Source organism: Xenopus tropicalis, chromosome 3 (assembly GCF_000004195.4).
Source record: "Xenopus tropicalis strain Nigerian chromosome 3, UCB_Xtro_10.0, whole genome shotgun sequence".
NCBI classification, from domain to species: Eukaryota; Metazoa; Chordata; class Amphibia; order Anura; family Pipidae; genus Xenopus; species Xenopus tropicalis.
The window spans coordinates 104810806-104838770 of NC_030679.2; the positions used below are offsets into that span (position 1 = coordinate 104810806).

At 36.8% G+C, this 27965-nt stretch overlaps 1 protein-coding gene across 4 annotated transcripts in view; it reads left to right on the top strand.

Moving 5' to 3' along the window:
- The window catches only part of trpm7 (transient receptor potential cation channel subfamily M member 7), a 71482-nt gene extending 44404 nt beyond the window's left edge, over positions 1-27078 (top strand). For 3 of the 4 annotated variants that reach the window (XM_012959486.3, XM_002939628.2, XM_012959487.1), the window contains 20 exons: positions 793-921; positions 3158-3454; positions 5238-5412; positions 8040-8166; positions 8543-8727; positions 11857-11989; positions 12164-12870; positions 14073-14152; positions 14601-14697; positions 14814-14887; positions 16881-16921; positions 17325-17350; positions 17949-17999; positions 18089-18154; positions 19205-19488; positions 19754-19836; positions 21287-21492; positions 22213-22264; positions 25013-25119; positions 26038-27078. In XM_012959486.3, coding sequence (XP_012814940.1) covers positions 793-921; positions 3158-3454; positions 5238-5412; positions 8040-8166; positions 8543-8727; positions 11857-11989; positions 12164-12870; positions 14073-14152; positions 14601-14697; positions 14814-14887; positions 16881-16921; positions 17325-17350; positions 17949-17999; positions 18089-18154; positions 19205-19488; positions 19754-19836; positions 21287-21492; positions 22213-22264; positions 25013-25119; positions 26038-26162 — 3045 coding nt within the window. In that variant the 3' untranslated portion in view covers positions 26163-27078. Of the gene's footprint in view, positions 1-792; positions 922-3157; positions 3455-5237; positions 5413-8039; positions 8167-8542; positions 8728-11856; positions 11990-12163; positions 12871-14072; positions 14153-14600; positions 14698-14813; positions 14888-16880; positions 16922-17324; positions 17351-17948; positions 18000-18088; positions 18155-19204; positions 19489-19753; positions 19837-21286; positions 21493-22212; positions 22265-24374; positions 24549-25012; positions 25120-26037 lie in introns of all 4 variants that reach the window. The other variant, XR_001170203.1, reaches the window with a different exon arrangement.
- Positions 27079-27965: the final 887 nt, after the last annotated feature.

Below are 27965 nucleotides of genomic sequence, written 5' to 3' on the forward strand. Positions count from 1 at the left end.
CTAGAGTTGCAAACTCTAAAGCTTTTTTAGATATCTATTTATTAAGTATATGTGTCATAGACCTCATAGCTAAAGCTGGCCAGGGTGGTAAGATTACCAACAAGTGGCTCTTTGCCCTATTTGGCCACCTACATGTTGGGTTAAATTGGTCTGGTTCATTTGTTTGATCCAGGGCCAATGATTGGATCATAATGGAGGCCAATGCAGGCCTGTTGGCAGAGGACCAAATCTTTTTTGGTTCTTGTTCAATGGGATATTCAAACCTGCCAAATATCGGTTGTGGAGGAGTCGAGGAAGGCCCATACACCAGCAGATAGGTTGCCAACTTGGTCTGAAGGGGCATCACCAGCTTAAGATATGAGACCAACAGTGGTGTAACTTTTTGGACACTGCCTTTGTTTTATTATAATATCCATTAGACAAATACAAAGTTACATTAAAGACTTTGTGTCCTAGCTGTAGTTTTGTTTTCTTTATAATAACGTGAGTAATGCTTTTAATGTCTCTGCCATACATGCAGGGATCTATTAGACGGAGGGGGCACAATCCAGACTAAGACAACAAGTGGCTGGTGTGGAGGGTGGGGGAAGAGTTTTCAAGTGATCGTCTGAGGTGGCTTGTGGCAGCACCAGGCAGTGTGGGGGTGCTGGTTGGGGATGGTAAGCGGGGTCGGTAGCCTGATGTTTAATGTATTGCTGAGACCATTGTTGACCAGGAAATTTGTGATCCAAATGCTTTACATCTTCCTCCATGTTTTACATATTCCTCGTTTTCTTAATTTGTTCCATTCAGCTGTTCTATCTCGGATTCCTTATGCTTTTCACATATGTTGTTCTTGTGAAAATGGAATCTTTGCCTTCAGTTCAGGAATGGATTGTGATATCATATATTTTTACCTCTGCTGTTGAAAAAATAAGAGAGGTTAGTATTATACTTAATGTTTCTGTGCAGTGAGAGAAATTGTAAATATGCTACTTTTCATTAATGTTTCAGCTTATCACACTGCTAAATACATTTCATGTTCAGCACCCCTATGTGATTAAACCCTTCAAACAAATATCTTCCAGTTAGTTTTTCTGGGCTCTCCCTTTTTACCAGCCTTCAGCTTGGGCACTTTTGGCATGGCAAGGAAATCTCTGTGATGGGTGCTGATATACATACACAAGCCACAAGATTAGAGTGAAAAAATAGGAAGGTGTTGCAGGGCAGACCTTATCTTGTGCAGATCATCTGTACATGGCCATTGTATAGAAGCCCTTTAGCTTTGTTTTTACTATATTCATTGTTTATGTGTATGCTGGCAATATGCTTGTTTGCTGGTTCATGTTTTTTCAGGAAAATTGTGAACCACAAATGCAAGTCATAAAAAAATGGTGATATTTTCTTAGAGCCCCTAGTGGGAAAAGGGTCAAGGTGCTCCAGTCTGCTCCGTCTTGTGTGTACACTGACAGGCATGGCATTGTATAAACTCTTTAAAGTGTACATTTTTGCCCTGTGTGCGTGCTGATGGCCTGTCAGCGCGCATACAGGACTGGAATAACAGGAGCAGACTGGCCTTAAGGTCCCCATACATGGTAAGATCCGCTCGTTTGGCAAGATCGCCAAGCGAGCGGATCTTCCCCCGATATCCCCACCTACGGGTGGGCGATATCGGGGAGCTTGAAGTTAAAAAAAATAAATAAATAATCCGATCGTTTGGCCCTGGGGCCAAACGACCGGATTATGTAGGCGGCAATGGGGCAGTCGGTTCGGGGACCGCATCAACGAGCCGATGCGGCCCCCGATCCGACTGAATTTTTAACCTGGCCGATCGATATCTGACCAATTTGAGGCCAGATATCGGTCGGCCAGCCCGCTCGTTTCTGCCCCTACACGGGCAGATAAGCTGCCGAGTCGGTCCAAGGGTCCGATATCGGCAGCTTCTATTGGGGGCCTTTACTCTGCTGGCAAATCTGTGCTAGTGGAGAGCACTGTGTATGCCACTGGTCTTACGTATGCAGCCTCTTATTAAGGTACCCAGGTGTAACCATCTCTTTCAGAGGTATCCCCCCAGTGGGTTAGTCTTTAGTTCTCCCTTAATACAAGCAACTTCCTATTATATAAATGAATGGGGATATATACCACCCATAACAATTTAAAACTGCTCCACATGCCAGTGTGCAGCTGCCATTTTAGCTTTGTCTCAGTAATTTCTGTGCTGCTGCTCCTGGTAGCTTAGATTACAACACAGTTGAGAGGGGGAGAGATAAGCAAACTGAGCAGACTTGTGCCAATTTTTCTGAAAGAAGGAAGTCTGATACTAAAGGACTTGTGTATAATGTGTTTCTTTTACATAGTTAAGTTGCATTGACTAAAGACCAAAGTCCATCAAGTTCAACCCTTCCAAATAATAAATACACTTTTAAAAATCCTATAGTAATGAATAGAACGTGGGTAAGTTTTTATGTATTAAACTTTAACATTAAAAACTAAAATTTTAATAAATCTGCCCCTAAGTGAAGAGGTTTAAAGCTGGCCACACACGTGGCAATTTTCCATCGGTCGCATGAAAGATCGTTTCAACCCTCCACTGACGTTCAGGGCTGAATCGTCCAATATGGAGGTAGAAACAATAGGATTTCTACCTTCTTCTGCCAATTCAGACCTGAACATAGATTTTGCTCGGGCGGCTTCAATGGCGCCCGATCAAATACTCTGGGATGAATAGCATCCATTCCTGGACCTTAGTTTACCTGACCTTTACATGTTCTCGTTTCTTTTGAATTTCCTCCTAAATGGGAAGCCTTGATTAGCCAGAAATGCCGATTTCAAGTATTCAATCACCCAGGCACTTTTTAGCTCTATTAGCATGGGGAAAAATGCTTGAAATTGCCCCAAAATCACTTTGAAAGTAAGGCTTTAGTCCAGTAATAAAACGCAGTGCATACAAAATCCTTTTTGTGGGGGCCATATGGTAAGCCTGAGTACATACAAAAAAAGCACTGATGTAGTTCAGGAAAGGATTTATTCTGTATGTAAGGGTCTGGAACTTGGCAGTGCACCAGTCAATATATGCAATTCTTCCTTCAGTGCATAAGAATTATTCAGGGCTTAAAAAGAAAAAAGTGACTCTATGTGGTTCTGACTTTAACACTGGAATGTATTTTTTTTTGTTCAGATCTTCATGTCAGAGGCTGGGAAGATAAATCAGAAAGTTAAGGTGTGGTTTGGAGATTATTTTAACATAACAGACACAATTGCCATCATCACCTTCTTCATCGGATGTGGACTAAGGCTTGGGGCATATCGAGATGTGCCTGAAGACCAGTTAAAAGATGATGAGTACAATGAAACCATTTCACTGGCTGGGAGACTTACATATTGCCTCAATATCATTTTTTGGTATGTCAGGTTACTGGATTTTCTGGCTGTTAATCAGCAGGCTGGTCCTTACGTTATGATGATAGGAAAAATGGTAAGTTTTTCATTCAGATTAGTATATTATGTAAAGTTGTATTGTGAGAGTTGGAGAACAAATATGTATTCCCATGTTTTCCTCCTAAGATTTTATCCTTGATTTACTTCCCCATAAGAGGAACTGTCACAAATTAACACAAAATGTAATTTAATATATATAATAAAACCTTTTTTTCAACTTAAAGGGGACCCCAAAAATGAATTGGTATAGACTTATTTGGAGTGGTATTCTGAACACTTTTGCAATTTACATTAATTTCTGTTAAGTAGTTTCTGAGATATGAGTAGTTTTGACGGCTTTTACTGCTAGGCAGGCTCCAGCTGAACAGCTTTTTGAAGGCCCAGAGTGTCAGCGATTCTAGGGTTGCTGACTTCCAGTTGAGCTAATAGAATAAAATGTAAACAAATGAATGAATGTAAACTTCAAACATGTTCAGAGAAGCATATATATATATATAAATGAAGTATATATGAAGATATATATATATGAAGTATACATCAATAATCTTTTTGGGTATACAATTTTAATAACAATTATTAAGCAGAAGAGAAGTATAAAGTGATATAGTAACATATAAATTAATGGGTCTTTAGCAAATTCTGTGCTATGCAGGAGGCTGAAACCCAAATGATTGCACTGTAAACTTTTCCCTCCATTTTTATCTTGCATGGTGTTTATTTTAGAATTGTACAGGGATAGGAGGGCATTTGGTTAGGTTCTTCAGAACCACAGCCAAAATGCCAACATACAGATGTACCTGTATTGTGTAATGTGTGTGTTTGTAATATAATTATCAACCCTTCTACATCTTCCAAAACCTATTTACAACCGTTTTGATGTGGGGCTAAGTAGGAGTAATAGTTCCCAACCAGCTAGAGGGTTACAGGTTTGACATATTTTTTTTTTACATCAATTGTGTATTCTACCTCCAGCAATTCACACTACCGCCCGTGGCAATTAATTTTGGGGCTATTTTTTTTTTTTACTGACAAAATATCCTGTCTTTCTTTACCCTTACAGTTTCTAGATCACATGAAAATACAACTAGAAAGGTTGCACTGATTCTAAATTAATTTAAATATAATAATGCATTTATTAGAGGTTACAAATACAGTGCTGATGAATGGAGGCAGTGCTGTATTTATAGGATGGGCTACAGGTCTCTGTGCTCAGAAATGGAGGGCAGAGACCCACGCAATTTAAAGAGTGAGGGGCAGCATGTAAAGTGAAAAAAATGGAGGTTTACTGTACTTTGCACACTGTCTTTCTAATCCTAAATTAGCCCTTATTTATTGGGCCTGTGGGGGCTGTGTAGACCTCATTGTACTTGAAATGGCAGGTGCTGGCTGCACTTAAATTTGGCACTCCCTCCCCTGTTTACACCTATGTCATCTGTTCCAGTTTCTGCATCATTGTTTTCCTATTGTGAGCCTTGACTGCTGATGTTTAGGTGATGTGGTAGGCATTCACTTAGCTGCATATCTTGACCACATCATCTAAACAAATATAGGAATTAAATATGTTTGAAATCAATCAAAAATATATTTAAGGTGAGCAGTCTAAGGGCAATGACACATAGCATTATGTCTTGCATGTTTTGTCACAGCAACAAATAGCCAGAATTTCCCATGTCAATGTGGGAGCCGAGAATCACTGTAAAACACGCTAAAATGAGGCAGAACAGCACATATCACTGCCATAAGGGCACTTATGCACATAACCACAAGCCCACTTTTTTATGTTTTGCTTACTTATATATGCCCTGTCCTGTAATCTGCAGGTTGCAAACATGTTTTACATTGTTGTCATTATGGCTGTTGTGCTCTTGAGCTTTGGTGTTCCAAGACAAGCCATTCTGTACCCTCATCAAGAGCCATCTTGGAGACTTGCAAGAGATATAGTTTTCCAGCCTTACTGGATGATCTTTGGGGAAGTATATGCTTATGAAATAGATGGTAAGATTCTTCTTTTTCTTTATATAATATTTAATTGAAAAATTATGAATTATGCTTAATCTTTTTTTTCTATGTATTTTTTCTATATTAATTTTTATGTTACTGAATTTGAACAACTGGCAATGACAAATGGTCTTCAGAATGAATTATTAAAGTTTGCAGCTAACCCATACACCTGGCTGTTTCTCTGCAAGTGGAGAAATGCCCACACCATATTATTGGCGACAGCAGGTCAAGTGTGCTTAGCTTAAAACTCAGTGTTATTAATGTACATTAAAAGTTGCCTATAGGTCATGTTTATCGGTTTTGCTGATAGGTTGCTTTTGTAAGTAATTGTTACTTGAAGTTCCTCAGCCTGACTGTTTTGCCAACCTGGCTGTCCCTTTTCAATCCGTCAGTTAGGGCCATGGCAGACGAAGAGATTAGTCGCCCGCAGCTAATCTCCCCGATATGCCATCCCATGTGATTGAATGTAAATCACCGGTGGGATGGTATATGCGGCGCTGAGATTTCCCGAAATCGGAAGGAAGGAAGCTTCCACAAGGGAGATTTGTCGCGGGCGACTAATCTCTTCGTCTGCCATGGCCCTTATAGCTTCTAATGCTAACGGCCTCCTGCTGCACAAATATGGCAGCCCCCTCATAGAGGAACATTGGGGACCAGATAGGTAATGTAAAATCATCAGAATGTACTTTTATGGCAAAATTATAAATAACAAAAGGTTTAATTTCTGGTGTCAGTATCTCTTTAATATTTCAGTTAGGCTTATACAAAGAAAACATTAAAATAAAGGGGAGCACAACCCACTTAAAGGACTAAAAAGTCAAGAAATTTTTCGCCTGTGGTAGGGCAGATTTAAGGTGGCCATACACGCACCGATAATATCGTACGAAACCTCGTTTCGTACGATATTCGGTGCGTGTATGGTATGTCGGCGAGTCGACTGATATCGCAGGAAGCTGCTGATATCGACCGACTTGCCGATCGGACCAGTTTGAAAATTTTGATCGGGCGCCGTAGAAGGCGCCTGACCAAAATCTCCCTTCAGCGCTGAATCGGCAGAAGGAGGTAGAAATCCTATTGTTTCTACCTCCTTACTTGCCGATTCAGCCCTGAATGGTGTGTGGCGGATCTGACGATGTTTCGTCAGATCGCCACGTGTATGGCCAGCTTTAACCGGGACAGACAAATCTCTCTGTCTGCAATCACCCTTGTTATAATGAAATCTGAAACATGACCTTTTCACTTGACCCTAAATATGCTGCCTTTGTTTCAAGTATGTAGATAAATAGGATTTAATAATTCGGGGTTGGGGGGTTATCTGTGACTTAGAGAACCAGTAACACATGAAAATGAAATGAAAAAGTAAAATCGTGTGTTTTCCTCAGGAAATCTACTACAGTTTATATAAACAAAGCTACTGTGTAGCCATGGGGACAGCCATTCAAGCTGTAAAGAAGGAGAAAAGGCACAGGTTGCAAAGCAGATAACAGATAATCTCTGTAGAATACAGTGGGAATCTATGCAGGTTATATGTTATCTGCTATGTAACTTGCGATTTCTCCTTTTTTATTTTGAATATCTACCCCCATGGCTACACAGCAGCTAACTTTATATAAACTATAGTAGGATTTCTGAAGAAATATCCAACTTTTACCACTGCAGGACAGTAGTACATAATTACATTACATACTCAGATAAACTTGAATATTTTGGTGTTTTGGTACCTTTTAATTTGCCTTATAAACATCTCCTCCCACAGTTGCTCTGAAGAACAATTGTCCATTGTTCTACACTATTTAATGTAATACATGATCAATATTAGTTCTGACTAAAACAATAGGTAGAAGCTTGTATAACCCTTTTAAAGATTTTGTTTGTCCAGAATTGAATGATTCTGTTTCTCGGTGGTTAAAGAGTTTGGCATTGAGTTGACCTCAACGCTAAAAGCTAGGCAGTGAAGATTGTATTAACGGGAACTTTGTTCCTCATATAAAATGCTCAAGGTGCAGTGAGTCCTGGAGCTTAAGTATTCATTTAAGAGAACTGTGGCAGAGAACCAAGCTATACTATGTGCACTATTCTGATCTAAAGATTCTGTGGCAGGGTTGCTATGTATTAAACTGATTTACATTTATTAACATAAATCAGGTAAGTGTTTAATGGATTGCCACATTTATCAAAGCTTACTATAGACTTGGTGCAGGCTTATAAGATAGTGTGCACATGGATTTTCAAATCGTACTGTTCCATCCCTTTTTGGCTGATGGCCCAAGGGAAGGGGTTCTGAGCAGAAGTGAGTGGGAGTTATTGTAACTCTACATCTTCTGAAGCCCCATTCATCACCAGATAAACATTTCTGGTGACCAGGCTGACTGCAACCTAGTGAGTTAGCCTGAAACTTCCTACAACCCCTTTTTTCTTGGGGGTGCTAGAAGTTGCAGTTAAAAAATGCAAGGTTGCTATCCTTGTACTACTGAACATGAAATAAAGGCAGTTTCGACATACTGGGTTATTTGGAGTGCAAAGTGTTTATAGTTTTTTAGTTCATACATTGTATATGTAATATGATTTTATATGTAATACACTGAGTATTAAATTGTATTTTATTTTCTTAATTTATGAAGTTTGTGCCAACAATTCTGAAGTACCAGATCTCTGTGATGTTGGAACATGGCTAACACCCTTCCTCCAAGCTGTCTACCTTTTTGTTCAGTATATCATCATGGTTAATCTTCTCATTGCATTTTTTAAGTAAGTACCAAAGTAGTAAGGGATGCACTGAATCCATAATTTTTGTGGTCGGACAAATACTTAATCCTCCACAAAAGCTTTGGAAGAATCCTGAACTAAATGTAAACTTAAATATGGATATTGAGTGTGAACAATAACATTTGCATTCAGATGTCAATAATTTTGAAATCACATGGCTTTAAGGAATCCTATTTGGATCAGTTAAACTCAAAATCCTGCAGTGCTAGGATTTGTCTGAATTCCAAACCGAATCCTGAATTCAGTGTATCCCCTACAATAATTCTTCATTATGACAGTTTAAGCTTGTTAAACAACTTGTGTTAGTAACCACTATTAAGATGGTCTTGTGTTTGTTTGCTTTTTCTCTCTCCTTTAGTAACGTGTACTTTGAGGTAAAGGCCATTTCACACATTGTGTGGAAATACCAACGTTATCACTTCATTATGGCTTACCATGAGAAACCTGTTCTTCCTCCACCTTTAATTATTCTCAGCCATTTGGCATCCCTGTTTGGCTTTGTATGCAAAAGAAGAAAAAAAGACAAAACTTCACATGGACCAAGTAAGCCTGCTATATAATCGTGCTCTACGTTCATTTTATTTTTTGAAAAATGGTTTTGAACGTAGAATTTTTTACAAGAACATTTATTATGCTGTAGAACCTATGAAGTCAGTGGCACCTCTCCAAATAGCGTAGTCTGTAGTACCTCCATACATGCATAGGATTTGAAATAGAGAGTTATTAACCATGGGCCCAAACCAAATGCCACATAGGAAGAAGTGGTTCTGAATTCACACAGTATGCACTGGAGAAAAGGACTTCTGTGTACCTTTTAATAGAAAACTCTTCACAATTATCAAGGTCAACTTCCACACAGACACACCGAAAAGACCAATTGTATATACAAAATCAAAACACTGGAAGGAGAAACAAAAAGTACAGATCTCATGAAATGTTTGGATACACAGAGACCCTTTCCCAAGTCTGAACAACAATTGTGCACCATATATCTTTTAAACTCTTTTGGACAAAGTGCTCCTCCCACATAGCATCATTAATTAAGTCCTCTAGTTCCTTGTAGAAAACTTCTTCTAACTGACTATAGTGTAGCCCATGTCCCATTCTAACAAATGTGTAGGGCCTGTTAAAACAGTTTCATTGTATAAAAAGTCCAAACAAGCAATCTTGTCCCAGGGTATCCAGTTGACCTAGATAAAATAAACCAGTGGCTCCAAGCCACAAAATGTTCAACAATGGTATATTTTAAACATATACAATGTGATACTCTTGAGTAGAGGTACTACTTGTCTTGTTTAATAAAACATGTTTCTTTGATTTAAGGTTAAATATACCTCAAACATGCTCACAATGTCACCATAATGTCACCAGCTACGGTAATATTACATAATTAATATAATAAATATTTTGGCTTAAGTAACCTGGAAAGGTTGTCTATTTTCTACCGTGAGTACAGAATGTTATATGGAGTTGATATTCACCCAGTCCTCTTTTCTCAACGTTAATCAAACATTAGCATTTAAAAAAGAGCCATTAACTAGACACGCTCTGATTCAATAGGATCAGAGCTGAAAAAGGATAGAAATCAGATTTTACTGAAGAATTGTAGAAAACATTTAAAACTCAGGACAGAATGACTATCACTCTCTTTCAATCTGTACTCATGGTAGAAAATAAACAACCTTTGCAGGTTACCTAAGCCAAAATATTAATTATGTAACATTACTGTAGAATGTTTAAGGTATAGTTAACCTTTAATAAAACATATTTCTTAGATTTAACAGGAATACACTATAGTAATTTTGAAGACATTCTCTATATGGGACTAGAGGACTTAATTAATGATGCTATGTGTGAGGAGGAGCACTGGGTCCAAAAGAGTTTAAAAGGTATATGGAGTACAATTATTATTCCCACTTGAGAAAGAATGTGTCTTGAGATCAATAAAGATTTCTGTAGCAGAGTATGCACTTTTTGTTGCTCCTTCCTATGTTTTGATCCTGTGTAGCTTTGCTTAGCTCTACCACAGTAAATTTTGTTTCAGTAACATCACTGCTTATTCTAGACAGATTTTGCTTGATTGCCAGTTATCTATTTGTAGGCATGAAAACCTCCGGAAAGTGTCCTTTAAGGCTCTTTCCTTATGTTAAAAGAGCCTTTCTGGCAGTCAGCATAGCATCCTGTTTTATATGAAATGGTTGCATCAACATATTCTGTAGTGCTTTACAGAAATTATGCATTCTTCACATCAGTCCCTGACTCAGTGGAGCTTACAGTCTAAAGTCCCCATGACATTCACGCACACCAAGGCCAATTTAATCAGAAGCCATTTAATTTGTCTGTCTGTTTTTGTAGTATAGAGGAATTCTGGGAACGAATTCCAGACTCTTAAAAAAAAATCCCATTTACATGGGTTTATCCTATAGGCTACAGCTCACCCACTGGGTTTGAAGCTGAAGCCAGGACAATAGCTGATCAGATTCCCAACTACAGACCGGTTTAGCCCTTATTGGGGGCTCATCAGTGTAGTGTAGGGTTTTCTGATCAGCTTAGTTATAGTCACCATGTGGTTCTAGAAACAAATAAATAAGGTTGCGGAGACTGCCTCACACAGACAAAAGCAAACAAAAGGAATTCTGGGAACGAATTCCAGACTCTTAAAAAAAAATCTCATTTACATGGGTTTATCCTATAGGCTACAGCTCACCCACTGGGTTTGAAGCTGAAGCCAGGACAATAGCTGATCAGATTCCCAACTACAGACCGGTTTAGCCCTTATTGGGGGCTTATCAGTGTAGTGTAGGGTTTTCTGATCAGCTTAGGTGTAGAGTCACCATGTGGTTCTACAAACAAATAAATAAGGTTGCGGAGACTGCCTCACACAGACAAAAGCAAACAAAAGGAATTCTGGGAACGAATTCCAGACTCTTAAAAAAAATCCCATTTACATGGGTTTATCCTATAGGCTACAGCTCACCCACTGGGTTTGAAGCTGAAGCCAGGACAATAGCTGATGAAACCCAGTGGGTGAGCTGTAGCCTATAGGATAAACCCATGTAAATGGGATTTTTTTTAAGAGTCTGGAATTCGTTCCCAGAATTCCTTTTGTTTGCTTTTGTCTGTGTGAGGCAGTCTCCTCAACCTTATTTATTTGTAGTATAGAGGGAAACACTTGCGAGCACAGGAAGAAAATACAAACTCTTTGAAGGAGAGCCCTGATTGAAATTGAACCAGGGCCCCCTGCGCTATAAGACAGCACTGCTAACCATGATTATGCCACTGTGCTTTCCAATCAGTGAATTTGTAGATACTGTCAGTAAATGTTTATAAATAATATCTGTTTGGAGCATGTACAATGCATTTTAAAGTAATTTCTATTGTGATGTCAAGTCACAGAAGCTAGCTAGAGGTAATATACTGGATAAGTTGGTCATCTTCATGGCTCTGGCCCTAGAGGCAGTGTAAACTCAAAAATAAAACCTCCCAATGAAAGAAAATAAGAGGTAATCCCCTTAAGGTGTCATTTTTTTTCCTGCATTTTTCATTACAGGTATGGGATCCGTTATGTGGTAACCCGTTATTTGAGATATTAACCCACTTCTTACAAAGGACATGGAAGTGCTGGGAATCTTTCTTACTGTGGTTATTGCAATTATGTCTTTTTATTTCTAGAATTATTCCTAACAGAAGAAGACCAAAAGAAACTTCATGATTTTGAAGAGCAGTGTGTGGAGACTTATTTTAATGAAAAAGATGACAAATTCCATTTGGGTAGTGAAGAAAGAATCCGCGTTACATCTGAAAGGTAAGGTATAAATGTAAAGCATTAATTTACATTGGTGTTTAAATGAAGCAGAAAATAAAATACAATATGAGTTATATAAAAAAGCATTTTGTACCATTGCTTGAAAAATTAACCCTAGATGTTATTAATTTTGCATTCAAGAGGTTTTTCACTCTTTCTTTTGTAAACTTTCAGGGTGGAGCAGATGTGTATTCAGATTAAAGAAGTTGGAGATCGAGTAAACTATATTAAGCGTTCGTTGCACTCTTTGGATACACAGATTGGTCATCTGCAAGATCTGTCTGCTCTCACTGTGGATACTTTAAAAACTCTAACTGCACAGAAGGCATCTGAGGCCAGCAAAGTTCACAATGAAATAACACGAGAGTTGAGCATTTCAAAACATCTGGGTCAAACTGTTGTAGATGATGGGCCCTTGCGCTCTTTGAGAAAGAAACATAGTGTTGGAAATTTCTTTGGTTCTTCCTTTCCTCAAGGGAATCAAGAGAGCAATAGTAACCTTATTTTTAATATCTCTTTGCGAAATGAAAGAAACAGTCAAAGCAGGAAAACTGGCGATGAGTTCTGTTTTCCATATCGGAGAGAAAATTTAAATATTCCAGAGGCTGGTCCATCTGGAAGTGCCTTACTTCACAGCAAAGACTGTCCTACAGATGCAATGGAAAATACAGAGGGCACAGAATCTCTTACGGATAATCAAATAGTTGACAACGTTGCTAGTAGTGAGCCAAACTCTGTATCAGGAATGGCTACATTTTTTGTAAGCACACCAACCCAACCAAATTCAGCAAGCCAGCTAGAACTGGAACCGAAAATGGAGAAGTATATAAATCAAAGGGCTGCAAGGGAAGCAGAGAGTATAGAATTTGGAGCATTTGTTGGTAAGTCCCTAAAATGCACAATAGGATCAGAAATTTATAAGTAACATCTGCAGTGGATCATGCACAACAAAGAGATAAAGAGAGACTATGTAGTACAGGTATGGGGTCCCTTATCCAGAAACCAGTTATCCAGAAAGTTCCAAATTATGGAAAGGCCATCTCCCATAGACTCCATTATAAGCAAATAATTTTAATTTTTAAAAATTATTTCCCTTTTCTCTGTAATAATAAAACACTATCTTGTACTTGATCACAACTAAGGTATAATTTATCCTTATTGGAGGCAAAACAAGCCCATTGGGTTTATTCAATATTTAAATGATTTATAGCAGACTTACGTCATGGAGATCCCAATTACAGAGAGATCCCTTATCCAGAAAACCCCAGGTCCCGAGCATTCTGGATAACAGGTCCCATACTTGGACTAAAGTTAACACAAATAGAGGGCAATCACACATAGTTTAGTATTCAAGAATACCAGTACCTTTTTAAATAGTAAGATGTAATACAATAATATAAAGAACTAGTGCATATCACAAAATCCCTTGATAGAGTTCATAGTCCTTTGAGTTTCTAGGTGAAATGTGAAAATGCATTTTCCAAGTAAGCCAAGCCAGTGTTCAAGCTATCTCAGTGAGATATCTTGCATGATTACACTGCAGACTGGAGGTAAGGGAAATACATACATACATACATACATATATAATGTGTGTACACAGGTGTAGGACCCGTTATCCAGAATGCTTGGGACCAAGGGTATTCTGGAAAAGGGGTCTTTCTGTAATTTGGATCTTCATACCTTAAGTCTACTAAGAAATCAATAAAACATTAATTAAACCCAATAGGATTATTTTACATCCAGTAAGGATTAATTATATGTTGGGATCAAATACAAAGCAGTTTTATTTTTACAGAGAAAAAGGAAGTCAATTTTAAAAATCTGAATTATTTGATTAAAATGGGGTCTATGGGAGACATTTTGTTTTTTAATGTTTCCTTTGAGTATATGGATATTTATTTTACCTTTTTTAAATTGTTTGCTTGTTTGGTTACTGCTGCTCATAGAATGTTTCCTCTGTTAGGGCTGCAGAGATTTTTTTTGTGTGATTTTAATGAAGGAAGTCAACAAAGACATTTTTAAAGAATGCTTTTAACAATATCAAATCTTCAAATCTTTCTGTTTTTTTTTATTATTTTCATAGGTCACAGAGACAATGTGATTCTGCATAAATATAAGGAACCTGAAGGCAAAAGCAAGGAAGAAGCAAAGGCAACTGATGTGGTATGCTTGTGAATTGAAGGAGTATGTTTCTTGTGTAGTAAGATTAAATATTCACATGCTCAGTATAATAGAATTCAGCTTCTTTATAAACACCATGACTATTTAGATGTAAAAATAGCTGTTTTTTTACTCATCAAAGGGGATTTCCACCAACGTTTGACTTTGCTTGATGAAAAACATTTAATTCTGAACAACTTTCCAGTATATATCTAAATTATGCATTTTGTTGTGATTTAAATGTTAAATTGTAATGGATTTGTAACTAAAAGCACTTTCTGTCTCTTCTATTGCATTCCTAGTTTACCAGACTACAGAAACAATGTATTATAATTCTAAATCTACTGTAGCCTTCAGTTCCCACAGTTCCTTGGATACTTCTGATATTCTCCTTCTTTGCTGGACAATAAGGCCTACATTATAATACAATTTACTCTGTCTTCCTTAACAGGTAGTTGCTCCTGCTCTTCCTAGCTTAAAGCAAGTGAGGTCTTGTGCTGGTTTTATGGACCTCAGCACGATATCCCGTTCCTCACAGCTAAACAAATGTAAGTAGTTGCGTATGCTGACTAAGGATGCTGTCACAATTTGTCTGCTAAATAAAGATTGTTTATGGAGTGTGATCCCTTTCCAACAGAAACTGATACTAGATTTTTATCTTTAGTGCACAGCAGTAGTAGGAGAGCATCTCTAACAGAAGATTCTAATTTAGAAGAAACGAAGGAAGCCTTTTTAACGGTAAATGTAATAAACGTAATTGTTCTGTTAGTAAATTATTCATTGTAACAAGCTACAACCTCAAGTGATTAGCACTTTCAGGCTAATGAAAGCGTTTAGTCACCTGCGATAAATCTCTGATACTGTGGGCGACAAATCTCTTTCCAAGCATTGTGTAGGCGACAAATGGAAAGGCCTACACAATGCTTTGGCTTTCCAAAGTTTTATCTTGCAGACAACTTTGGAGAGAGTAAGCTGGCGACTCAGCGAGGCGACCAATATCGCAAAAGTCTGCGGTTGGCTTGCCGATCGGGCGGGTTAAAAATTTTGATCAGGCGCCATTGAAATCACCTGAGCAAAATCTACCTCCAGGGCTGATATGGCAGAAGGAGGTAGAAATCCTATTGTTTCTACCTACACATCTGACGATTTAGCTGAACATCTGTGGAGGGTGGAACGGTCTTTCGTGCGACCATCGATAATTGCGATTAGTCTCTCCATGGGACATTAGCTTTTTTGTCCTTTAAAATAACATTCATCTCAATGAACTTAAGGACATGCATTTAGGAATTAAAAATCTGCAGGGTATTTATTAACCCCCCCTTGAATTCTGATTTGTTGAGAAGGAGCTTTAGGTACTTGTGGATATTAAACTAAGCTGTAGTAAGCAATATCAGTAAGTAGCTTCGACTGGGAAGATATTGTTCTGTGCTAAAAAGATTATAGTTTAAATGGATGAGTGGTTTTTTTCAGTGGTAAGGCCCTTTCTCAGTGATGGAAAACAGTTGGCAGACTGGGCTTGTTTACAGTAGAGTAGAGGTGCATAAGGGCTATATGATCACTATCTATAAATGTATTTGGGGTCATATATTAAACTCACTGCTTCTTTATTTATAATTAGATCTTTTCAGATGACACAGGTCATTCTAGGGCTAATGTCATGTGTGGCATTTTGCATTGGGAGTGATTTATTTTATTGCTTAAAGGGACATGTAAAGCCTACATTTGCCTACAATGTATATCAGTTGGACACATCTCCCCCACCCAAATGGCATCATTTGTACTGCATTTATCCCCTCCGCTTGCCAGCACCATCACATTTTCCTAAAGCAAATAGCAGCTTTCACTCAGTGGCCATTTTTTCTCTGATACATAATTAGATACATTTAAATCTGCAAACAGCATATACACACAGACCCTTATTCAGCATACATTTCAGCAAGAATATAGGCTCACAGAGGCACAACTGTCTCTGATAAAAGTTTTGCTTTGTTTGAGCACTGTAATGGTAAAGCTGAGCTCAGGAGAAAAAAAATTGAAGCAGACAGCTAGAGCTGAGTTTCTATGGGAACCAGCAATGCCATCTTTTTACTGGCTGCTAGACTGGGGGGTGTGTCTAGTAATCTGAGTTTAAAACAACTGAGCATGCCCACAAGCCAGAAATCAAAGCAAATTCCCGAGGGAGGGGCCGAGTGGGTTACAGGAGAAGAAGGAAATCTATTAAGGAGATGTTGCAGCCTTACTATTAATCTCTGGACAACCAGTGTGGCAGGTTATTCAAAGATTTCAAAGAGGCTGTTCACTGATTTAAATTTTTGTGTGTGGGGTTTACATGTCCTTTAAATCCACTCTGTGTTCTTAGAGGCAAGCAGATATCATTGGAGTCTGTGCCATAATGCATGGATGGCACTGGCATTTTCTCTGCTGTTGCATTTATAGTGACCGAAAACAACCCATTTTGCTACTGCCACACCACTCTTGGTCTGCAAATAAATGCAGCCCCTACATACCCTATTGGCAAATTGCCACTGTCTTAGTTCAGGCAGGGTTTTTTGCAATCCTCTATATAAACTAGAAGCTACTGTAGCTAGGGTTTATTTGGGCAAATGGTTGAACTTCATGGACATCGCAGATAAATATTGTAAAGGGTGTTTTGTTTGCTACTCCATTTGTTTAAAGTACAAATGCAGTGTAATATTTGTTATTTCTAACTATAAAAATATTACTTTTGCAGAACTGGCTTCAAGCACATTCCTCTTCCACAAGCAAAGCAAAGTAAGATATTTTTTTATGTTCTCTAGCTTCAACCTTTACCATTGCTGAGCAGATTATGTTTTTCACCATATGTCAAAATTTCTGCATAGTCAAAACTGGAGATATTTTAGAAAGGCCGAAGGCATTATTACCCTTGCACATAACCTGAAATACCTAAAACCATGCTCTATAGTTGACTTTATTTTACTGCTGTGTGTGTGTGTGTAAATACTCTCTTTTTATCATAAAATTAGTCATAGTTTGCCTTTAGCTTCTTTAGCCTTTAGCTTATTGTTGTTTGTTTACTTATAGTCTTAAATTAAACAAATCATTTTCCTAGTTGCTCCATGAAGAATTTAAATGAATGCAGTTTTGATTCTTAACAAGAACTATACAAAATAATGTTTTGTTTTGTTTTTTTCAGACCTCCTGAAGATGATGCTTTTAACGGTAATCAAAGCAAAATTTTAATAACCTGATGAACACTGAAATAGATTTCCCTGATTTCCATTTTGGCATTAGTGTTACATGGCCCTCAAAGAGTAATATAATGAATCGCATGTATCCAGTGCTGATTACATAAGCCGACCAGTATAGCAGCAAACCTCGGTTCTAAAAAGAGTTTTCTGTGGCAGGTCGGGCACAGTTGGCCATTTTGCTTTACTTTTCCCATGTCCTTGTCCTACATATAGGACCATGTCCATGAAACTGCCTGTTTAATGGGTGGAGGTTTAAACCCTTGAACAGTAAAGAGATATTTAATAAACAAAACCAGCACTCCATATTCTTAGTCATGTGATTATATTAAACACTTCTAAGTACATTTTGTAAATTGTGCACCATTTTACCATTTATAATATAGACAGTGTCAGTGCAGAATACAGTGTATATCAACAAAGGTTTGTTGGCATTATAATGTTTTTATATGTCCCTATTCTGCATGAGCGCCTTCATATAAGTAATTTCTGTAAGAATTTCTCTCCAGAACTGAAGACTATAAATATGTTAAAATTGTAATTGTTACTTATCAATGTTATTTTTTTCTTAGCTATTGGCTCCCCATTTAAACCAATTGTGGACATCAATTACTGCTATTCAGGTTAGTTGTCCAAGCCACTGAAGCCAGTCTTTGATGTATACGTTGTTGATGATTTATAGCCACATTTAATTATTTTATTTTTTCCTCAGCTGTTGAAAGAAATAATTTGATGCGTCTTGCCCAGAGCATTCCCTTCACTCCTGTGCCTCCAAAAGGTAAAATAGTACTTTGACATTAAACCAGAACCAACCTTATCACATGTCTAAAGAAATGGTGTCTTGGGTCTTTCCCTAGAAAATTGAAGTTATTTCTGCAATTTAACTTTACTTTAAGTTCAAAATCTTTAAGCTTGTTGGGCACGCATGCTGCACAAGAAGGGCCTTTGGCTGTTGGCTGAATACACATATCATTGTGGTCATTGACAAGTTAAACTTTCAGTCCTGCCTATTCAAAATATGAAAACAAATGGATTTTGATCATGTTTTAGAATTTTTCTGGAGCCACAGGACAATTTGATTGAAAATATGCAATAAAATCAACCCATGTATTGGCAGCTTATGGTCAATGAAAAGAGTAAAGGAAGTGTAAGGGTTCTCATAAATTATTTCGAAATAAAAATAAACTTTTCATTCTGGGTGCAAAAAGGATGCAGTACCAGTTGATTTCAGTAAAGTTGCATTGTATGCAGCCACTAGAGAAGTTTCCTTACAGGGCAAACCAAGTCCATATATAATTTACATTCTGTCATTAAATTTTGATATATAATTATAATTTAAAGTTATGATAATACGTTTTTAGTTGCAGCTGCTCACATCTTGTATCAGTGTGTAATTTTTTTATACACATTTACACATATACAAGAGTGTACTGCTTTCTAAAGCTTTACCCAGATATAGTCATCAAAAATATTCTCTAGTTTTATGAGTGAACCAAGCCAGTTAGGCTAAGGTCAGTCATGTTACTCTCACATAAAACTTCTAAAGCTTCCCAAGTGTAGACAGAAATGTTTACCTTGATGAGATGAGTGCCACACCAGCAAAACTCGTGTAGGCAGCTTATTCACCCCATCCTGCATTAATACACAGGTCACACAGGTCAAATTTTACTTAAGTGCATCTTGGGTAATAAATATTACTGCTCCGGAATAAATACATACAACATTTTATATGTTCAGCTACAGTAATAACTACTTTACACTGTTTTACACTACTTTATCAAAGTGTGACATCAATATTGCATTAAAATCTCTGTGTATAATGTTACAGGAGAGTTGGTCACTGTCTATCGGCTGGAAGAGAGCTCCCCAAACATGTTAAACAACAGTATGTCTTCCTGGTCACAGAGGGGACTGTGTGCCAAGATTGAATTCCTTAGTAAGGAGGAGATGGGTGGAGGACTGAGGCGCGCAGTGAAAGTGGTGTGCACTTGGTCAGAGAATGACATCCTGAAAGCCGGCCATTTATATATCATCAAGTCATTCCATCCAGAAGTTGTTAATACTTGGTTAGGGGTATACAAAGAAGATACAGTTCTCCATCTCTGCCTTAAAGTAAGTACATGTTTTACTAAAATATTAAAGTTGTGTGATTTATAGCATTATGGCTTAACCTACCAATAGACCTGCACTGTAAGCTCTGTTTCATAACTCATGATCTAATTCTATGATCTATTCTGTATCACTATTGCATATGTATTAAGTCAGGCTGACCAGAGAAGAAAGGCTTCAGATTCTATTTTATAAATGATATTCTAAACACCCAGAAAAGTTTTTTTAGAAAACAAATGATTAAAATAAATTATTTTAATTATTTAAGGAAATCCAGCAGCAGAGGGCAGCACAGAAGATGACATTTGCTTTCAATGCAATGAAGCCAAAGTCTATCCCATATTCCCCAAGGTAGGATTTTTAAAATTTTATATGGTAGATTATGTATTCTGTACTAGAAATTTTGATGTTAAAAGAAGGATGTTCACCTTTACAGATCCAATCAAAATTGCAGTTTCCATAATATTTGTTATTATTTGTCTTTTGAAAATTAGATTTTGAAATCCATTTTGGTTGCTAGGGCTACTGAATGTAGCAATCAGAGTAAAACTGTTTTAAGGTTAGAATTTTTTCACTGTTATGTTTTGAGATGCAATATGCCAATTGCAGTTTTATTATGATTTGCTGTTAAGTTGCCTTAAAGGAGAAGGAAAGGCTAAGTCACTTGGGGGTGCCAAAATGTTACCCTTGACATGATACCCTTTAAAAATGATTCCCTTTTTTGTAATAATAATAATACAGTACTATGTCATATTGGTTTTAATGAATTTTCTAAAGATTTATCAGTCTTAAGGTATCTTTAGATCTAGTAAATCTAAATTACTTGTTTATTTTTATGAACTTAAATATTACCTTGATTTGCTGGTAATAAACTCACATCTAAATTATAACGTAAAGGTACCTAGAAATATTACTTTGCAGGATTGTTGTTTTTTTGTTTTGCTATAGCTCCCATTGTTAACAAGTTTGGGTTTTGTGCTGTGAGTTCCTGACAGATTTCTCTTGCTCTAACTGGCTGATTCCAGCAAGTCAGCAATTTAAAATGCGACTGACAAACATCCTAACAAATGTTATAATGTTTGCAGTAGCAAAAAATGTTTGGTTTAGGAAGCTCAGTAATAAACCATTTGTATCTCAAAAAAACAATAAAAAAAATCACCTAATTGTGAGAGAATTAAAAAGCATTCATTATATTTTTGGTGCGTCTTTATCCGTTACATTTGCTCTTTAATGTGGTGTGTGGGGTAAGGCAGCCTGAAGGCCAGTTAGGGAGTGAATGACAGAACTATAGCAGGGCTACTGTTTAAGCAAAACTTTTGCATGAAAAGAGCCAAGTATTTTATTTTCTGCTCCCCAAAATTGTCAATTGAAATTGCGGTTTGTGTGGTTATAGGTTGTTAGCTGCATTCTCTCGTAAGGTTTTGCAAGCCGCAGAATGAATTAAGTTCATAAAAGAGTGTGACAGTAGCAGTTACCTTTTATCCATGTGGTTAAATCTGTGGCAATGTTACCACACATGACCTGGAATAGATGTCTATGACTTTGAAAACTTAGGGAAAAGAATATCCTGCTTCATTTGTACTATATGTTGATCCTTTAATTTTATTATCAAAAAATTCTTAGCAGTGGGAGTTATATAGACAGCTGTAGGCTAACGTGACAGAACATTAAATTATTTGTTTTTGTCATCCTATCTCTTATAAACATCTCATATAAACATTAAGACTGCAATATCCAGCGATGGTTGCATTTATATTGGCCTGTTGAACAGCAATGAGTACTTTTCTGTTGTTTTTTTTAGGTTTCTTGAGGTGTTTCTTTTATATTGCCACTCAGCTGGACAGTGGTTTGCTATTGAAGAATGTATGACTGGAGAGTTCCGGAAATATAACAACAACAATGGGGATGAAAGTATACCGACCAATATGCTTGAGGAAACCATGTTGGCTTTCAGTCACTGGACCTTTGAATACACAAGAGGGGAACTTCTGGTCTTGGATTTACAAGGTTTGATGCTAATTCCGCTCCCCACCACCCCAAACTAATAAAATGTTAACAAATCAAGTGTAAAAATGGGAATGTTTGCTGTTTTGATAGAATTTTATCAAACTATGTAAAATTTTCTGCCAAATCCAGAGACTATTTTACTTTTATGTAATATATTTACAAAAAGAGGTCTGATTTATGCACATTCCCTGTGTTTTATTAATTGTTATTTGCAAAAGTGTGTATTTGAAAAAAAAAAAAAATGTTTTCCAAAGACAAGTTTATGATATTAAAATTGCCGTACCCACATCAAGAGTAACCCCACTATTGTAGTCCTAACTATAATTACATATATATATATATAATTGTATATATGTATGTATGTGTGTGTGTATATATATATATATATATATATATATATATATATATATATTCATAATTTTCATAGCCTGATACATCCCTGCTATATTGCATTTCTTATTAATAAAAAAGGGACCAGGGAATGTGAATTGATCAATTCCCCAATGTTTTTGTTTGAAGCAATTTGGCTAGGTCACACTCACTTCTTTATGCTTGTTTAGTGTATAGGCTTGGTGTGCTCCTGTAACCCACTTTGTATGCATGCAGATATGCTGAGAAGGAATGAGAATAAATTAAGCTATGCTGTTGTATATTTAAGAGAAAGTTTATAGAAAATACAACCTCCCTGTGTGTTTTCAATCAGTTTTGTTTGTTTTAAAGGTGTTGGGGAAAACTTAACAGACCCATCAGTTATAAAATCTGGAGAAAAAAGGTGAGTCCTTCCATCATTCACTGTAACCGTTTTTTCCTTATTAGAAAGTGTTCATTTTGCACAGCAACAAGCCTGTTGTTAAACATACTGAAGGGAGTACCCATCAATAGACTATAACAAACAGGGTAAAGGGACATAAAGTAGCACTCTGCAACAATTTAAAAGTATAAAATATAAACATTAATTATTATTACACTTTCTAACCCTTTCACTGCTAGTCCTATACACGATCTAGATAATCTATCTACTGCCAAGCTTTTTTTTTTTTTTAAGACAGTTTGCACTCCTTACTTGCTTGAGGTTTTCTGAAAACCTCAGAGGTTTAACAAAAAATTTGAAAGAAATATGTAAAAAAAAAAAAAAAAGGTTGGGTCTGCGCTCTAAATGCACAGCTTGCAGTTTTTCAGTCTAAACATCCCCTTACCTGTGAAATACCCGAACTATATATTTTCTGAAAATTCAGCTGCACCATTTTTTCTTTTTGTATGCAGAACTGTAAGTGTAGGTCCATTACAAATGAGCACTTTGGTTTAAAGCAAGGGAAAAGTTGTAATGTTAGATTTTACCTCAACACCTGCTAAATGTAAATCTGCAAGTTCCCCTGAATCAAACAATACCCTACATCTCCTTACCTGTGGCATACCCCCACACACAACATATTCCTTAAGTGCACACCTGCAGCTGTTCAGTGGCGCTATCCTTGCCTTTCTACATGCAGATTTGTGGACGCAGTTCCCCATAGAAGTTTGCTGTTTTGCCTGAAATAAAGAAAAATAGATCCAAAGTTAGATCTCTCCCTAAAATTGCCATGGGGGTGTCTAATTGGGAGTCTTTGCCTTTGTAAGTCATGAAATAGCTAGTGTACCCTGAGCTGCTTTCACAGATTTTTCAGACAGGCTATTTATCAAGGGGGTACAGCCGTAGAATTATTGTTGAAATGCAGAAACTGGAACAGCAGAAAAAACAGGGATAGACAACACTGTAGTGGTATCCCAGTAGGACTCAAAATAAGACCCAAGATACTGCTCAGCATAAAAATTGGTATAGAGGACTATATCCTGTAGGATGACCTCAGTCATTAATAACTGGGGAAAAAAAATTGCCTTAAAATTCCAGGTGTCCAATGAAAATTACAATGAGGCCCCCACACAGTCTCTCCTATAGCTGCAGCCTCTTCTACTAAATAATAGCTGCTAGACATGTTGCCAGCAAAATATATACAGACTAAAGGTCCCCATACTCGAGCGAGTCTAGCTGCCGAAATCGGTCCTCCGACCGACTTTGCCTATACCCGTCATTATAATTCGATCGTTTGGCGGTCCCCGGACCGACTTTGCCTATACCCGTCGTTATAATTCGATCGTTTGGCCCCACCCGTAAGTAGGGGATATCAGGAGAAGAAGGTGTATGGGGACCTTAATATACACCCTAGTAGTCAAAAAAAAACTGACCGCTATGCAAAGACCGACTACTGCAAAACAGGCAAGGCAGAGACTAGAGAAAAAAAAACAACTGAATATAAACAAATCTGACAAAGAAAAAAAAAAAAGTAGTGATGACTCCATGGCACTTTGAACTCCCTGAGCCTTGAGTATCTCAAATGAATGTTTGGCTTATGCACTAGTCAAAAAAGCTAGCAATCTGGCAGAAAACAGAGCCTAGCCCCTTGAACTTCCTTGAACTTTCTGGCGCTTAAACCTATCTCACTATTCTATAGAACTTTCAATCAATTCCAAATAAAATACCACAGCAAAAGATATCTTTAAATTAACAAAAAAGTAACAGCTAATATTAAACAGCCAACATGGAATCAACCAACCAATCAGTGGATAGTATATAAAGTGACTGCTGCTTCTTTGGCAGACATGATCCATTTACCTCCAGTAATACAGTGCAGTGTTCTTTGTTACAAAGGGGACTTTGCCCTCATGTATTAATTCTGAAACTGATTGTCATGTTCTCTGGATTCAGGAAAGAAATAAAGATTTAAATCTTTGTTCAAATTTTGAACACACTGATCACATTTTGTTAAAACTTTTTTTTTTTTTATTATATTACTGTTCCTTTAAACAGATTTGCATATTTGTGTTTTTCTGCACTTCTTCCACAGGCTCCCAATTTCTAGAAGTCAAAGTCCTTTCTTTTTAATTCGCTGTAAACTAACCAGAAATAATCTACCGTCTTTTTATTGCTGGAGAGTCTGCTGTCTCACCTAACAGTTATTAACCAAAAAGCCACATCGCCATGCTGTCTGCTTTAATAGTTTTGGTGTACAACAATAAAGGTGTATACATTAATATACTGATTGAGGTATCTTTCAATTCTACACAATTGTATATATATTCTAAATATTCCAGAGCACTGCTCATCTTGAGGGTAAGAAACTCTAATTAAAGGGGAACGCTACCTTTATAACAGTTTTTTTAGCATAATGAATGGACATGCAATTCTTTTCAACTTTCCAATACACATTAAAATCTGAAATGGTTATTTCAGATATTTATACAGATTATTATACATATAACTGCTATTAAAAGCAGTGTCTTCCTGGGAAATCTCAGTAAGAACCAAACTTCTAGACCCGTGTTACGCCCATATTATCATGATGTAACAATTAGGCATCATTTACCAATGCTAGTGCAGTGTGCAAAAGTGCAATTTCATAGGAGTTGAAATCTACCCATCGTTCTGTCTATTGGCAAATTCTATGTCTATTTCAATATGTAACTTGTGTTTGCTCATTTATAGGTCATCTGATATGGTGTTTGGACCAGCAAATTTAGGAGATGATGCCATTAGAAACTTCCGTGCTAAGCACCACTGCAATTCTTGTTGCAGAAAACTTAAACTTCCAGGTAACATATTCACTGCAAGTTCTGAGAAATGTCTTATTTTATTCATCTATGATTCTATATGGGCTAAAACATTCAGAACTCAAGAGCCATACATATGGCATAATTATCAGCCAGCCTATTTGCAGAAAATGACAGCAGTCAAGAATGATATCATCACCATATCTCTTTGCCTGCTTATTGGTAGGGGATATATAAGGCATAGGAGTATGTCCCTGGTAGTTTATATACATTTTCTGAGGCAATATTTTGAAATCCTTGCTGGCAAAATGAAAGACCTTTATCCAAAACAGGTAACTTATTTATTTATTTTTCAGTTTTAATGATGTTGTGTGGGCAGCCATGAAGGTGTTAGCAGAAGCTGAGCATTTCAAAAGTAACATTTAGCAAATAATTCTCTTAAGCTTAATTTGTCAAACGTGACCTTGTCAGCCACTGATGTATGGTTTATATACGATTTTGTGGGCTGGTTGTTTTTTTTTTTTTTCTCTCACATAAATGTGTTTAACTGTGTGATGCAGATCACACCTCTGTGAGTTCCTGGGGAATTCCCAACACCCCCTTTGTGTGAAGGTTCAGATGGCTAACTTGTTGTTGGGTCTCAAATGACAGTATGTTATTTTGGACAAGCACGTTGATGGCCAAACTGCATAGATCCAGTTGGTTTGGCTTCAGGCCAAGTTACATTGCTTGGGAAGGAAAAGCAGTTGCAGCCCAGTATTTTTCTGCCATCCAGTAACCCCTCCCATGTGTATTTAGGATCATGAGCCAAAAACTAAAAAGGGTATAATTTCTTCCTCATAGATTTCTGTATGAAATCCAGCAAATGTAAAAAAAAATATTTGTAATCCTATGGAGGGCAGTGAAGGTTCTAAAGTGTCAGTATTGTTAATTCTGTTGTATTTTCCATAATCTATTCAGACCTGAGGAGAAACGATTACACACCTGACAAAGTGACATTCTCTCAGGAGGAAAGTACAGAATCTTCTACAGATCCTGACAATTTCACCAAAGAATCGAAGAACTCTATTCGCCTGATGTTATAAACATACCACCGCCAGGTTGTCTATTCTCAAACCAACAGATATTGACAAGTTAGGGATTGCACAGATGTGCTTGCTGCTAAAGATATTTTATGTTTTTAAATAAAGTCCTTAAGAGTCTGCCTGTTCGCCTAGTTGCAGATAGCTTATCTTTTACTATGCCTATGGTGAGTTTCAATGCAGTATGCTGCAGCTGTCGTTGTTGCCTTCAACAACACAAAACGTATATTGCCTATATGTAAGGCAATTGTAAGATGAGTTTTATCTGTGTATAGTGGCTACCTTTTTATACATTTCAATTTTACCCATTATTTAATAAAGCCATGATCAGCAGAGATAATTATTGTATAGCAGAGAGGATTTTTCTCCCAAAATGTTGCCTTGTAAAAAAAAAAAAAAAAAAAAAGATAAGTGCTTTTCTTGTATATCTTGACAGCTTCAGAAGTTATATCTTCCAAAGACCTCAGCCTGTACATGCAATATAAAATTATAATGTACACAGTCTCTTTAATAATTTTACATTGTATTTAAATTCTGTACAAAGCTCTCTGGTTATGCGGTACCTATTTTAACTAATGACTAAGTGGTTGTAAATTATGGGACATTGCAATGCTACTTGGCCAATGAATTGTAATTTAATTGTTCCCTATTTTAAGGATGTCTGTCTGTCTGTCTGTCTGAACATTATTACTTTTTTTTGTTAGAGGTACTAGCTGCAAGTTTTAACTACAGAACAAATATAAGGTTCTATACATTTTTATTCTGTAGTGTATCTTATAGATACAGTACTTATAAAGGCACGAACAAACTAGCTGTTGAAAATTATTTTATGTTGTGGGGGAGGTGAAATATAATACCGTATTCATTTTATATATCAATGAAATCTTTACAAAATAAAAGGAATTTATTCTTCACATGACTTATAATTGAGATATTTTGATTCCTTTGAATTGAACCTGTATGATTTTCTGAATTTTAAGTGATGGTTAAGCAGGCATGAATCCCAAGAACCGTCCCAGGGAATAGGAAGACCCACATGATGATATCATTTGCCCTTCACTTGACACTATTAATTTTTTATTTTTTGCTCCCTACCCTACAATTAAATCTGCTGAGTTGGAGAGTAGTCAGCCATTCAGCTTATATTAGGTAGGTTTGATACGGTGAAATAGCTTCTTACATAGACAGATAAAGGTTAAGTAACCCTGTTTGTCAGAACTGGCAATATAAAGGCTAAATAGGTTCTGACAATTGACCTTCAGAGCAACCATACTGTCAGGGTTCAAATGTAATGGTTTTAATTGTATAGTTTTTCAATAATTTTCCTGTAATTTTTAATGAAAAACTCAAAAAGCTTGAATTGTCTAAACAGTTGAAATTTTAACTAGGACAACTCCTATTAATTTCTACATGACCTTGCAAGCTTTTAGATAAAGTTTTTTCACAATTTTTCTTTTGCTTACTGAATATGGAAAATGTTGCATTTTTTAAATCACTATTTAAATTCACAATTTTTACAGCAAAAAAACACAAATCACGGGAAAGAAGAATACGAACATTGATAAATCTGCCCTCTCTATATACTCTTAATTCAACAAAAAATTTTATTATAAATCAGTATACTGGCTCTTTAAGTATGGGGGAAAAACTACAAAAATCACAAAAATGTCAGTTACTATTCTTAAGTACCAGTTGGGTGATTTTTTCCTATTTGTTTAAAGCTGGGATTGAAAATGAGCTTAGAAAGTAAAGTTCATTCTTTTTATTGTTGAAACGAATTTGCTTTTTAAACTTGTTAGTCAAGAA